We start from the raw sequence: 12295 nt of genomic DNA, 5'->3' as shown, positions 1-12295 counted from the left end.
TCGCCCCGCGCGGCAGGCGGGTCCCGCCGACCGGAGAGAGCTTGGGCGGCCTTTCTAGATAGCGGTATCCGTGGCGGTAGCAGCCAGGCCGTGAGGGTCTCCCTGCTTTGGTCGGGCTGCGGGCAGCTCGGGCAGGCCGCGGGTGCTGGAGGTAGGTGCGGGGCGCGAGGGGCGCCCCGCGGGGTCGGGGCGGGCGCTGCGGCCTGCGCGAGGGCGCGCCCTTCCCCTCCCTCCTTCTCGGGCCGAGGGCTAAGGGCCCGGGCAGCGAGGCGGGGCGGGGCGGGAGGGCGCGAGGCGGGGCAGCCACGCGGAGTCCCAGTCTTTGTGAAGCATCATGGCCGCGGGCCTCAGAACGCGAGGCGGAGGTCCCGCTGTGGGGGGTGGAGGGGGGGCGGGCCCCAGGCCCAGGTGACGCCGACTCCGGTCGCACTCCCGCCCGGGTAAACAGCCCGAGTGTAAAGAGGCCCCTTACTCTGTGGGCCCGAAGCTGTAGCGTCGCTTTCAGGCGGGAAAGGTATGAACAAGAGTAGTGTTCGCCCAGGACCCTGCCGGGTGTAACAGTTTGGGAAATCTGAGAAGTCGCCCAAGTCTTTTTCTCCACCAAATGCTCATGGATTGAGTGTCACGTAGATGAACGGATTGTGGTTTTGTTGTAACAATGGTCGTGGTAAAAATAAACGGAGCGGGGCAACCTGTTGATAGTGATACCTGTCAAGTATCATTCGATGGACTTGGGTTGCTCATGGTAGGAATTTGATTTGCTGTTCTGCATGCTTGCATGTACCTTGTTATCTGATGCACGGCAGTCCAGGCTAGGGCTGGTGACTGTGAGGACAACCACCAGGTGGAGACCCTCTGTTTCCTGGCCGCAGACTGGACTCCCAGTCACGGGGCTTTTGGCAGACTGGCCCAAACCCTGCCGCAGGCTGTCACTCACCAAAGAGAGTGAATGGCCAGTCAGCGGTGCGCCTGTGAGTACAGGATGTGAGGTCTGTTAGAGGATGACAAAAGGAATGGATGAGGTCATACTGCTGCTGGGTTGGGCGGGAGGCTGCAGTGTGAGAGGCTTGACCGAAAGGCAGCAGCCCCAGCATTGTACATCACAGCTGCTGCCTCGATGGCCACCCCAGCAAGTGGACTTCAGTGAAGGGTGCTATCCAAGCCTGTTGGTTTTACCCTATGTGCCAGGGATCCAGGGGAGCCTGCTGCGAGTCTCCTGATGGCTCACAGTCCACTTGGCAACCAAGGTTTACGTCCATATGTTCAGTCAGCTGAGGCAGTAGTGGGGCCGATGGCAGGAGTCACTCTTTGAGCCCCTTTACGGCCAGGCACTCTGTAGGGCACTTCCTGGGGATGATTTTATAATCTGACCATGACCTTGGGGGTAGGAAGCCTGAATTTCACTGGTTTGCCTGGTCTTGGTCCCTCATAGTAGTTGCCCTCCCCCTTTTGGTGGTCTCATCCAGGTTCCTGGCTTTAATGCCCTCTTCCTGACATCTCCCATTGCCTTCTCCAGCCCAGGCCTCCCTTCTGAGCTGCTGCCTCTTCCATATATCCATGTATTACTTTGATGTCAAGTAGCCACGTCCAAAACCAAACCCTGATCTTCACCCACCCCACAACATTTCTCATGCTGCCTTCATCTCCTCAATGCATGACAGCTTTGTTCTTGAGTTTAGAGTCACCTGGATTCCTCTCTTAGGCTTCCGTGCAACACTCAGGACCATTTCTTAACACCTCCAGCTTATCACGCTGCTCTGAACTGCCTGGTGAGCCTCTTAGTTCTTCTCTTTGCTCTCACCCTTGCTCTTGCCTCTACTCACCCATGGTAGTTTTTCTGGACACAGAATGGTACTTTTAAACTGTAAGATAGTGTAAAACCAAGGAAGTGAGGAGGGGAGCCACCTAGCCTGGGTGGTAAAGCAGCTTCACTACTTTCTAGCTGTGTGACCTTGAGCAAGTTGCTTAACCTTTCTGTCTTTAACCTCTCTCCGTGCTTTGTGAGAATGCCTAACACTCTTAGAACAGGGCCTGGCTGAGTGTTGGCTGCCACTGCTGTCCTTGGATCATGTGACCTCACTGCTTGGACCCTCTTGTCCAGTAGCCCATCTCTCAAGATAAGGGCTACAGTTCTTGTCTCACTCCACCCTTCAGCACACTGCTTTTACCTGCACTTCTGCCCCAGGGCCTTTGTTCTTCTCTGTTACCTGGAACATCCCCTCCTCCCACCCCCCTAGCTCACTCTCTTCTGCCTACAGATGGACTCTGGCTGTGCAGCCTTCAGTCTGCCCTTTCTGAAACTGCTTCCCCTCCCCCAACTCCTTGCTTTGTTTTCTCTGGAATACTTCTCACCATTTCTTAGTTGTTTGTCCATCTCTCCTGCTAAAATGTGAGCTCTGTGGGGCAGAGATTTTGTCCATTGTGTCCTTAGCATCTAGAATGGTTACATGTGCCACATGGAAAGCATTCAGCAAACACTTGTTGAATGAGTAGAACAAGCTTACTAGAGGAAAGTAAGGAACTTACCCAAGACTGCTCCATTGTGAGCTCTGAACCTTGAGCTGCTGCCCGCCCCCTCCCCCCCCCCCCCCCCAAGGGCTGGGCAGGCTTTCCTGATCTCCCAGGGAGAAAGAATGGTCTCTTTCTCTACAGCTCTCTGACTCCACCTTCTGTACCTCTTCCAGGGTCATTATCATCTTTGCTTTGTGCTTTGATCCTGGCAGCTGCTTGGCCTTATAACATGGTGGCAGGTGTCCTCCTCCTGTACCACCCATTGTTTTCAACCCCCCTCCCCCCGCCATTTTCAGCCCCGAGAAGCACAGATTGGTTCTTGATCTGTGTTCTGTAGTACTGAACATGCTGACCTGTCTGTCCTTCTCTGAAATGATCTTTGTTGGTTGCCAGGAGACTGGCCTTATTCCACTTGGTGCTCCTCCTGCCTGTTCGGCTGTAGCCACCTTAGCGTTTACTGCAGTTCTGTGTCTTGTTATCCGCATGCTGTATTCCCTTGATCTTTAGCACCTTTAACAGATAAACCTTTGGGGGAAGTATCATTAAATTTCCATTGAATTCAGAAATGTAAGGACATCTTAGAATCTAGGAAACAAGAGTGACAGCTCAGTGGTCATGGCCCTTCCAACTGCATCCAGGCAGTGGGGACCTTGTTTCTTGTTCGTGGTAGTACATCCCTTAGAGTAGATGGCCAGTGAATATTGATTGAATGAATTAATTAAATCTAAACAAATCTCTGGTTTGTATGTTGCATCACCTTGAAACTACAACCACCACCCTCTAGTCCTTCACTGTAAACTTCTTAAATGTGTGATGTCTGCTGTCTTCTGTTCTATCTGTGCAGCCAGTCAAGCTGCCCTGGGTGGGCATGGGCATGCATGTGCATATCTGCACCCATGTGCATGGCATGTTCATGCGTGTGTGTGTCAGCATGGCGTGGGAGTGTGTGTGCATACACATTTGCGTCTGCACGTGCTTCTCCTGCTTTGATGTCTGGCCCTCCCGCGGACCTCTGGGTTTTTGGATTGTCCCTCTGACCTGCCTTTTCATGTCATCCATTTTGTTGTCCTTTCTCCGAAGGGAAGCTTCCCAGAGTGACATCCTCAACCCTCTTCTTGGTCTATGTTGCTTCTCTGGGCAGCCTCTCTCCTGTGATTTTGGCAACTACCACCTCGCTGATGTGTTCTGGCCTTCTGTTTCTGGGCCAGTCACAGTTGCAGAGCTGCCGCCTCAGACCTGTTGGACAGTCTGCCTGGAGGCTCCGTCCATTCTCCTCTGCAGGCTTCTGCCTGAATACTGGAACACGGGGGACCCTCCAGGGGAGAAGCCTCATTCACCTTCAGTTCCCTCTTGTCTCTGCTCTCCACCTCTGCACGGTCAGCAGTGTGGTCAGTTCTGTGTCTTCACTGTTCTTGAGGGCTCCAGCCAGCCCTGTCAGCAGAGCCTCTTTCACACCTTTGTCCTCTGGCTTGGAGGACTGCCTTCTATGCCTTGGGCATAGGCACTGGGCCTGGCACAGCAGTCAGTCCCCTTTTTCAAATAGGGACTGAGTTGTGGTGTGTGAATCACTTGACCCTTGGTGGCTCCTTATTGCCCCCAGGATGGAGCCAGGCCCCAGATGGCACCCAGGACTTCCTATGCCTTGGCTCCAGCTGTCTCCTGAGGCTCCCCCGACCGACCCTGGCCAGGTTCCCTTCCCCACAGCCACCACCCCCTCCTCTACTGGGAACAGAACCATGCCACCTCTGGCGACCTCAGCACGCTGCATCACTGTCCCGGTCCACGTGCCACCTTGTGGGCCCAGGAGAGCCCTGGGGTCCCTGGGTAGCAGAGCGCCTGGCCGTATCTCTGAGGCCCTAGTGCCGCAGAGTTGAGCTGAGGGTCTCGCACTCGCCCTCTGACTGACCCAGCCCTAGCAGGTGAGTGGATCCATGTCGCTCTGATGGCCAGAGGGAGGCCACACACCTTATGTGTATTCTGGAAAGGGCAGCCTTGCACCGCGAGCTTGCTTACCTAATAAACTGAGTTAGGGGAATGCTGCGGTGAAGTTTAGCCTAGTTTTTTAAAATCTTTTTTGAGTGTTAAGATAATACTGTTTTTGTGCTTCTGAAGTAGGAATTACAGTGGACAATTAATATATTTAACTTTGGACTTAAATTATAATTTAGGTTTTGAAGGAAAAGCATAGAGCTAATTTGTTTTGAAGCCTAGAAGGTTCTCTAAGGCAGTAGTATTTTAAGTTCTTTACTACACTGTTAATAGCACTTGGTTCTCAGTGCCAATGAAGCAGAAGGTTTCTGTCATTTTGTGACGATGTTTTTAAATCTCTTTGCAGGTGGAAGAAGAAAGGTGCCACTTTGGCATGAAGACAGACTCGCTTAGTCGTCAGTCATTTAAGCTGAGTGCATTGTGATTTCCAATAATTGAGGCAGTGGTTCTAAAAGCTGTCTACATTAATGAAAAGAGCAATGTGGCCAGCTTGACTAAGCCGCCAGCGTGTGCAGCGCGGGCAGGACGGTACCCGGGTCTCAACGGACTTGTGCATGTTAGCTGTATAGATTTATGTAAGGTTTTTTAAAACTCTGGTCTTTTAAAATAGTCTTAACCACTTTTACTATGGAGACATATGAGAGTCCCTCTCCTCTCCCGCGTGAGCCCGCAGGAGAAGCAGTGATGGAGAACCGAGCTTGCCCCCTCCAAGCGCTGCCCCGTGAACAGTCTCCACCACCTCCCCTGCAAACGTCCAGTGATGCAGAGGTAATGGACGTTGGCTCTGGTGGTGATGGACAGGCCGAATCCCCTGCTGAGGACCCGCTCAACTTCTACGGAGCTTCTCTTCTCTCCAAAGGATCCTACTCTAAGGCCCGCCTCCTCATAGACCCGAACTGTAGTGGCCACAGCCCGCGCACCGCCCGGCACGCACCTGCGGTCCGGAAGTTCTCCCCTGACCTTAAGTTGCTTAAGGATGTAAAGATTAGCGTGAGCTTTACCGAGAGCTGCAGGAGTAAGGACAGGAAGGTGCTGTACACAGGAGTGGAGCGCGACGCTCGCGCAGATTGCGGTCTGGCCCTTAGCCCTGTCAGTGGAGACGTGCATGCTTGTCCTTTTGGCGGGAGTGTTGGGAACGGGGTAGGCGTAGGGGGTGAGAGTGCTGATAAGAAGGATGAGGAGAATGAGCTGGATCAGGAAAAGAGAGTGGAGTACGCAGTGCTCGATGAGTTAGAAGATTTTACTGACAATTTGGAGCTAGATGAAGAAGGAGCAGGCGGGTTCACGGCTAAAGCAATCGTGCAGAGAGACAGAGTGGATGAAGAGGCCTTGAACTTCTCCTATGAGGTATGTCGGCAACCCCTCCTTTGGAGCACTCTTAGCAAAACCCAAAGAGAGGTGTTGGGAACTGCAGCATCTTTTGAAAGCTGATGTTGCAGAGAAAAAAAAACAAAACCAAAAACCCGTATGAGGTGGAATGACGTTAATGTGGAAAAGAAAAAGCCGTAAGAAGTCCAGGTTTTTAAGTTTTCCAAAGGTTTGGCTGAGTAGTCGACCTTGTACTCTTTATGCAACCTGAGTTGGAAGGTGCTGCCGAGAAGCACTTCCTGGTGGGATGTGCACCTGTATCAAGCATCAAGCATGTTGGTTGCAGTTGTCAGTTTCATCCTGTTTGTTTTTCAGATGATCACGCAACATAAAGGCATACCGAGGCCCCACTTGAGAGTGCCTCATTTCTGTGTCTGTTCTCACTAATGCTGTTAAATTTGCCTACGGTACAGGAACGCGGGCTCCGGGGGCCATGGTGTCTGAACAGCATGTTTTGCAGGATGATTTTGACAACGATGTCGATGCTCTGCTGGAAGAGGGCCTTTGTGCTCCCAAAAAGAGGCGAATGGAAGAGAAATACGGAGGAGACAGTGACCATCCGTCTGATGGAGAGACAAGTGTGCAGCCAATGATGACCAAGATTAAAACCGTGCTAAAAAGTAAGTCAGCCGGTTAGAAAGTAGTGTGTTTGTGGGACAGCAGAAGTGTAGGTTTGAGAGCCCTCGGGTGCCAGGTGGTGGTCTGGGCAGTGGGCACATATTTGATGGAGGACGGCCATGTCTGATGAAGGGGAAACAGATAAGACACAAGGATGTAACAGATGCATGACAACCCAGGGGCAGGTTGGGGTGTCGGCTGTGGATACACACCACAGAGTGGCTGGTGTTGTGGAGAGGAATGGGGAGGGCACTTCTGATGGGGTGAGGAGGAGGGAATGTTGTATGCTGGGAGATGACAAGATAGGCAACTAGAGAGTGTGGAGGCCGAGGCCAGAGGCAGGTACAGCACCACGGCAGGGAATGGTTGCAGTCTGGGTTCTGGATTCAGTAGAGGCAAAGGTATTCCGAAGCCGCACTTGGTTTTTGGGGGTGGTGGAGGGAGTTGGGAGGCACCCAGTGACATGCTTGTGCTGCTGCTTTGCCAGTGTGGTATAGGTCAAAGAGAAGTCGGTGTCAGTTTCTAGCTTTCCTGGCCTGGAGGTACCTGTGAGTGTCCAGGTGGAGATTAGGCAGTGGAAAGGGGCTGAACAGATGCGTGGGGACTTGGACACACAGTTGAGACCTTAGGCTGGGGGCCGGGTTGCAGAAAGTGGCCTGGTGTGATGGGAGGAAATTGAGGGGCCGGTGGTGTCCTGTCTCTGACTAGAGTGGACGTGTCAGCAGTGCTGGCTGCTGGCACGTGTCTGCCTGGGTTAGCTAGTGGTTGGAACAGAATGGGTGTTGGGTTTATCAGCTGTAGATGGGGATAAGCCTAGGGCCTCAGCTTCTGGGAAGAAGGGGTGTGGGGGCAGTCTTTACTTCGGTGCCTCCAGATATTTGCTTTGTACTCTTTCTGTGGTTTCAGCAATCTGAGCAGACAAAGTCCTGTTCATCCTGAGTGGCCCACAGGTTCACAATATGCCTGTGACTGCAGGCATGCCACTTGGCCTGCCTGCTCTGGGCAGTCCTGTACCTTTCTCTCTGCAGCCTTCTCCACCTCACCCACCTGGCAGCCTGCCCCATAGTGCAGCCTCCCAGGAGCTGCAGCATGGGCCTCATGCTCACAGGCGGTGTGTGAGCTGCATGTGAGCTCTTCAGATGGCTGGGCCAACTTTATGACTGCTGGTTGTCACAGATGAGTGATCCAGGTGCACCTGCCAGTATTGCCATGTTCTGGTATCAGGTCAGGGGTTAGCACTGCTGGGTGGGGACCTGGCACTGGGATACCACTCCCTTTACCATGAGAGTCCCTGGTGCCATTTTATTGTATGTATATTTTTTAGATTTCATTTGCTTTTTTCCTTTTGTTTCTAAATTTCTTACTTGCACCCAGTACCTGTAAGATAATTAAGTTTCCGTTGAATCTTTGTGCTTTTCCCAGTAACCAGGCCTGTCAGTGGCAGATGTCAAGTGGGTAACAAGTCTTGAGTCTTTTTCTATGACTGCATGTTTACATGGTTTAGCAAGAACTGGCTTAGAAATTTATGAATTGTGAGTGTTTCACATGCTAGTGAGAGCATGCAGCTTAGGTACAATGAAGGCATGTTATCCAGTCACAGGGAGCAGTGGTCGACAGACATGCAATTTATTAGCAAAGCTAACCCAGTCCCTGGGGTGCCTCTGGCCACAGCCAAGGCAGGCAGTGAGGAATTAATGCCCTTGATGCCCACAGCTGTGCAGGCAGCAGCTGAGGCTATGATTTGTGTCTTATAGAATCTCATCCCAGGCTCCTTCACGCACCACATGCTGTTCTAGGTCTAAGAGTACAGCAGTGAACAAGGTGGACAGCTTCCTGTGTTGAGGAGGAACTTAGATTCTATGGGTTAGAGCTATGTAAACACAATTGAGCAGAGTTTCATGCATAGGAGGTGCTGAGCAGCAGATGGGGCTGGGACAGGCTCTGAGGAGGGCAGGGTACTTCCCTACTCTCCTAGTTCTTAGAGGTTTTTTTCAATACTTGGTTGGCTTTACTGTTCTCATCTGCTTGTAATTTTGAAGACTTCCATAACTCGGAGAGTTTTTGAAGTGATTGTGGGATGTTCTTGTCTTTATGTAGGTCGTGGCCGTCCTCCTACGGAACCGTTGCCTGATGGATGGATCATGACATTCCACAACTCTGGAGTCCCCGTGTACCTACACAGAGAGTCTCGGGTGGTCACCTGGTCCAGGCCGTATTTCCTGGGAACGGGAAGCATACGGGTAGGGGATGCATCAGTCATGAATTTAGTCTTGTAAGTTTGCAGACTGAACACACACACGTTGCACTTGCATCGTAGCCAAGCAGAGGCAGGTGGAAGGCATCGGATGTTCAGACCTTTGGGGTCATCCTTGTAATCTGTGTTGCAATTTCACTATCCGCAGAAACATGATCCTCCTCTGAGTAGCATTCCCTGTCTGCATTATAAGAAAATGAAGGATAATGAGGAAAGAGAGCAAAGCAGTGAGCTTGCCCCCAGTGGGGAAGTGTCCCCTGTCAAGCCGCTGAGCCGATCTACGGAGCTGGAGTTCCCCCTGGAAGAGCCTGACTCCATGGGAGTTGACTCAGGGCCCCCTGATGAGAAGGACCCACTGGGGGCTGAGGCTGCCCCTGGGGCCCTGGGGCAGGTGAAGGCAAAGGTCGAGGTGTGCAAGGATGAATCAGTTGGTAAGTTTCCTTCCTTCCTTGTTGGTTGGGACCCATCTGCAGGGATGTGGCTATATTCCACGCCTTCCCTGCAATCACATTCCTACTGCTGAAGGCCACTTGTTCCTAGTTATGTTTGTGAGGAAGGGGCTTCTGGGGACCTGTGTCCACTCTTATGTGGCTAGAAAGGTGCGTCTCCCTGATCTTAGAACCCGCCTGGTCTGCAGGCCCCACATGGCCAGTGCTGCCACAGAGGTGGCTACAGTCAGTGCAGATCGGCCTTTTTCTCCAGTCACTTTTGTGACCTTTCCTGAAATTCTGGTTTTTCAGCAGGATGTGCTCTCCTGGCATTGTTTTGATTTACCTTGATGGGCCCAGAGTGAGCTTCGTCAGTCCATGGACTCAGCACTGGGGATGGCCACTATTCTGTGGACATTTCCTGCTTCAATCCCACTATTGTTTTTGGCTGTGTTGGTGTTTCTCTTCTTTTTTTGTGTGTTTTTTAGCCTAGGCCTCCCCATTCAGTTTCTTTTTCTTTTAATGTTTGTTTTTGAGACAGAGAGAGAGAGAGAGAGAGAGAGAGAGACAAAGTGAGAATGGGGAAGAGGGAGAGAGAGAAGGAGACATAGAATCCGAAGCAGGCTCCAGGCCCTGAGCTGTCAGCGTAGAGCCTGACGCGGGGCTCGAACTCATGAACTGAGAGATCATGACCTGAGCCAAAGTTGGCCGTTCAACCGACTGAGCCACTCAGGCGCCCCTAGGCTTCCTCATTCAACTCTTAGTTTGTCTCTATAGTGGTGGCAGATCCGTTTCAGCCCACCTGCTGAATCTCATTTCAAGGAGGACTTTGTGTTTCTGAGGATTTTTGGTAATTGCTGTTTGGATATTGTCAGTATTGCTGCCCAGCCTGTCTTGTAACTCTTATTTATGAGGAGCCTAGAAGAGCTGGGATCAGGGGAGCACCACTGCTGAAGAAGGGGAGGGTGTCTCAGAGAGGGGTGGCCTCTGTGGAGAGAGGTGTCTGGGGAAAGGCAGGGTGTGTCACTAGCCCCCAGCTTCCCCAGTGGACAGACTGCGTTCTCCCCACGCCTGCCTGCCTGCTGTCTCCCTCCTTATCCACGTCAGCCTCCCCTGTCTTCTCTCCGGGTGCTGGAGCTTTTCTCAGGACCTGTCTGAAGGGAGCTTTTGCTTTCAGCCTTTATCGTAGAGGTTTTTTTCTTCATACTATCTTTTAGGCACACAAACACCTGAATGTGTTCCTGTTTTTTTGAAAACACCTGCCTTTTATTTCTAATTTCATTCCCATGGGAGAGGTTGACCACTTGTACTTGTTTGCAGACTCACTTCCCTGCATTCACGTGTAAAGAAATATGTGGTTTTGGTGCATAATTAAGTAGGTGCAGGTACGTTGTTTCACAGCTTTGTGTTTTAACCGTATATTCCTCAGTCTTCACACATGGAACTCCTCCCTCCGCTTCCACCGGCACTGCTCTTTGGGCTGGCCATGAGCCATGACAGTCCCTGCCTCAGGGCTTACACTTGAGTAAGAGACCAGTTAGGCTGACATGATTCTCTAGGATGTCCTGGGAGGGAGAGGGGTAGTGGGTGCAACAGTAAAAGCAGGAGGCCCCTGGGAACTTCACTGAGTGGGGTGGGTGGTGAACAGTGGGGATGGGCCAGGGACTGTGTGGGGCGAGGCATGACAGGTGCCAAGGCCCAAGCCACCTGCTTGTGTTGCTGAGTGTGCTTGGGGCCAGGGTGCCGGAGGGGAGAGTGCAAGGTGTGCACTGGGTGCATAGTGCTTTGGCTGCTGTGGTACCTGTTTTGATACAGGGAAAAAAGGCTTGAAGGCCATCTGATTTTTTGTTAGTTTTTAAAGCTTTTTCTTTTTCTCCTTTTTTCTTATTGTTCTTGTTCCAAATAAACTAAAAGAGCATCCTAGAGGTTTGTAACTTGAGTAATTTGAGGAGCTGCCAGAGTGAAGGGACCTGATCCTTTGTTTTCTTTGCTCTTTGAAAGGAAAAGTGAAAGAATGGGGATGGTGTGGTGGGACCTGTTTGATGGGCAGCCCGTTGCTGCCCAACTTAGTGGGCAGAGAAAACATGACTCTTATGTTGGAAATTAGCAATTTTGTTCTCTGGTAAATCCGCACAGATCTGGAGGAATTTCGGAGCTACTTGGAAAAGCGTTTTGACTTTGAGCAAGTCACTGTGAAGAAATTCAGGACTTGGGCTGAGCGGCGGCAGTTTAACCGAGAAATGAAACGGAAACAGGCGGAGTCTGAGAGGCCCATCTTGCCAGCCAATCAGAAACTCATCACTCTGTCTGTGCAGGATGCACCCACAAAGAAAGGTGAGTTGGGGCTTGTAAATTTTATCATTGGCAGATTGATTATACTGTTGTTTTTCACTTGATGGTCTTAGAACATATGCTTTGTGTGTGAATTGCGTTTACTTCAAAGCTTATGTTTACCCTATGAATGCAGAGGTGCACTGTGTTCATGGTGGTGAGCCCCTAATTGTGAGTGAGTCGCTAACTTGGTGGTGCCAGGTCCCAAGTGCTAGCTTGCGGCAGGTCCTCACGCTGTTGCTGAGATAGGCCTTCTTGTCACAGAGTTTGTCATTAACCCCAACGGGAAGTCCGAGGTCTGCATCCTGCACGAGTACATGCAGCGAGTTCTCAAGGTCCGCCCTGTTTATAATTTCTTTGAATGTGGTAAGTTTGACCTCCCCCATCTCAGCCCCGAAGAATCCTACACCTTGCTGGGGTCATGGCTGGGAGGCGGGAACTGACCATTAGCCCCACTCTTTGGGATAGGAGTGAAAAGGCAGGGCAGGGAGAAGGGCACTGCAGGTGGGCAGGTCATTTTCACAGTAGTGTGCCCCTTCTGAGGGCCAGTGCCTCTGCTTCCCCTTCCATTATCTATGCTCCCTCCACCCCCACCTTCCGTTCATTCCTTGCTCCAAGGAAGGCCTCCCTTGCTGTGTTTCCACCTGCCCCCAGGTGGATGGAGTGGCCTTAGGCCTGCACTTCCCACCACCTGTCTCCTGTGGCCATCCTCATCACACCTTTGTGAAAACCAGTTTATCCTTTTCTTGGAAGTCTGAACCCAGGAGTCACGCATTATTTTTCATGTTGTTTCTTT

The 12295-nt window shown here is 51.6% G+C and overlaps 1 protein-coding gene across 4 annotated transcripts in view; it reads left to right on the top strand.

Annotated features, from left to right (window-relative positions):
* The window catches only part of DGCR8 (DGCR8 microprocessor complex subunit), a 36816-nt gene continuing 24521 nt past the window's right edge, over positions 1–12295 (top strand). Inside the window, exons 1-8 of one of the 4 annotated variants that reach the window (XM_042961956.1) lie at positions 1–151; positions 4847–5075; positions 5174–5847; positions 6329–6488; positions 8584–8726; positions 8889–9171; positions 11305–11502; positions 11764–11865. In XM_042961956.1, coding sequence (XP_042817890.1) covers positions 5185–5847; positions 6329–6488; positions 8584–8726; positions 8889–9171; positions 11305–11502; positions 11764–11865 — 1549 coding nt within the window. In that variant the 5' untranslated portion in view covers positions 1–151; positions 4847–5075; positions 5174–5184. Of the gene's footprint in view, positions 152–394; positions 515–4491; positions 5848–6328; positions 6489–8583; positions 8727–8888; positions 9172–11304; positions 11503–11763; positions 11866–12295 lie in introns of those variants that run through there. The other 3 variants (XM_042961954.1, XM_042961955.1, XM_007091438.3) reach the window with 3 other exon arrangements.

Source organism: Panthera tigris, chromosome D3 (assembly GCF_018350195.1).
Source record: "Panthera tigris isolate Pti1 chromosome D3, P.tigris_Pti1_mat1.1, whole genome shotgun sequence".
In the NCBI taxonomy this organism is placed as follows: domain Eukaryota; kingdom Metazoa; phylum Chordata; class Mammalia; order Carnivora; family Felidae; genus Panthera; species Panthera tigris.
The sequence above is the reverse complement of the archived record's forward strand: the minus strand, read 5'-3'. Positions and strand labels throughout refer to the sequence as shown.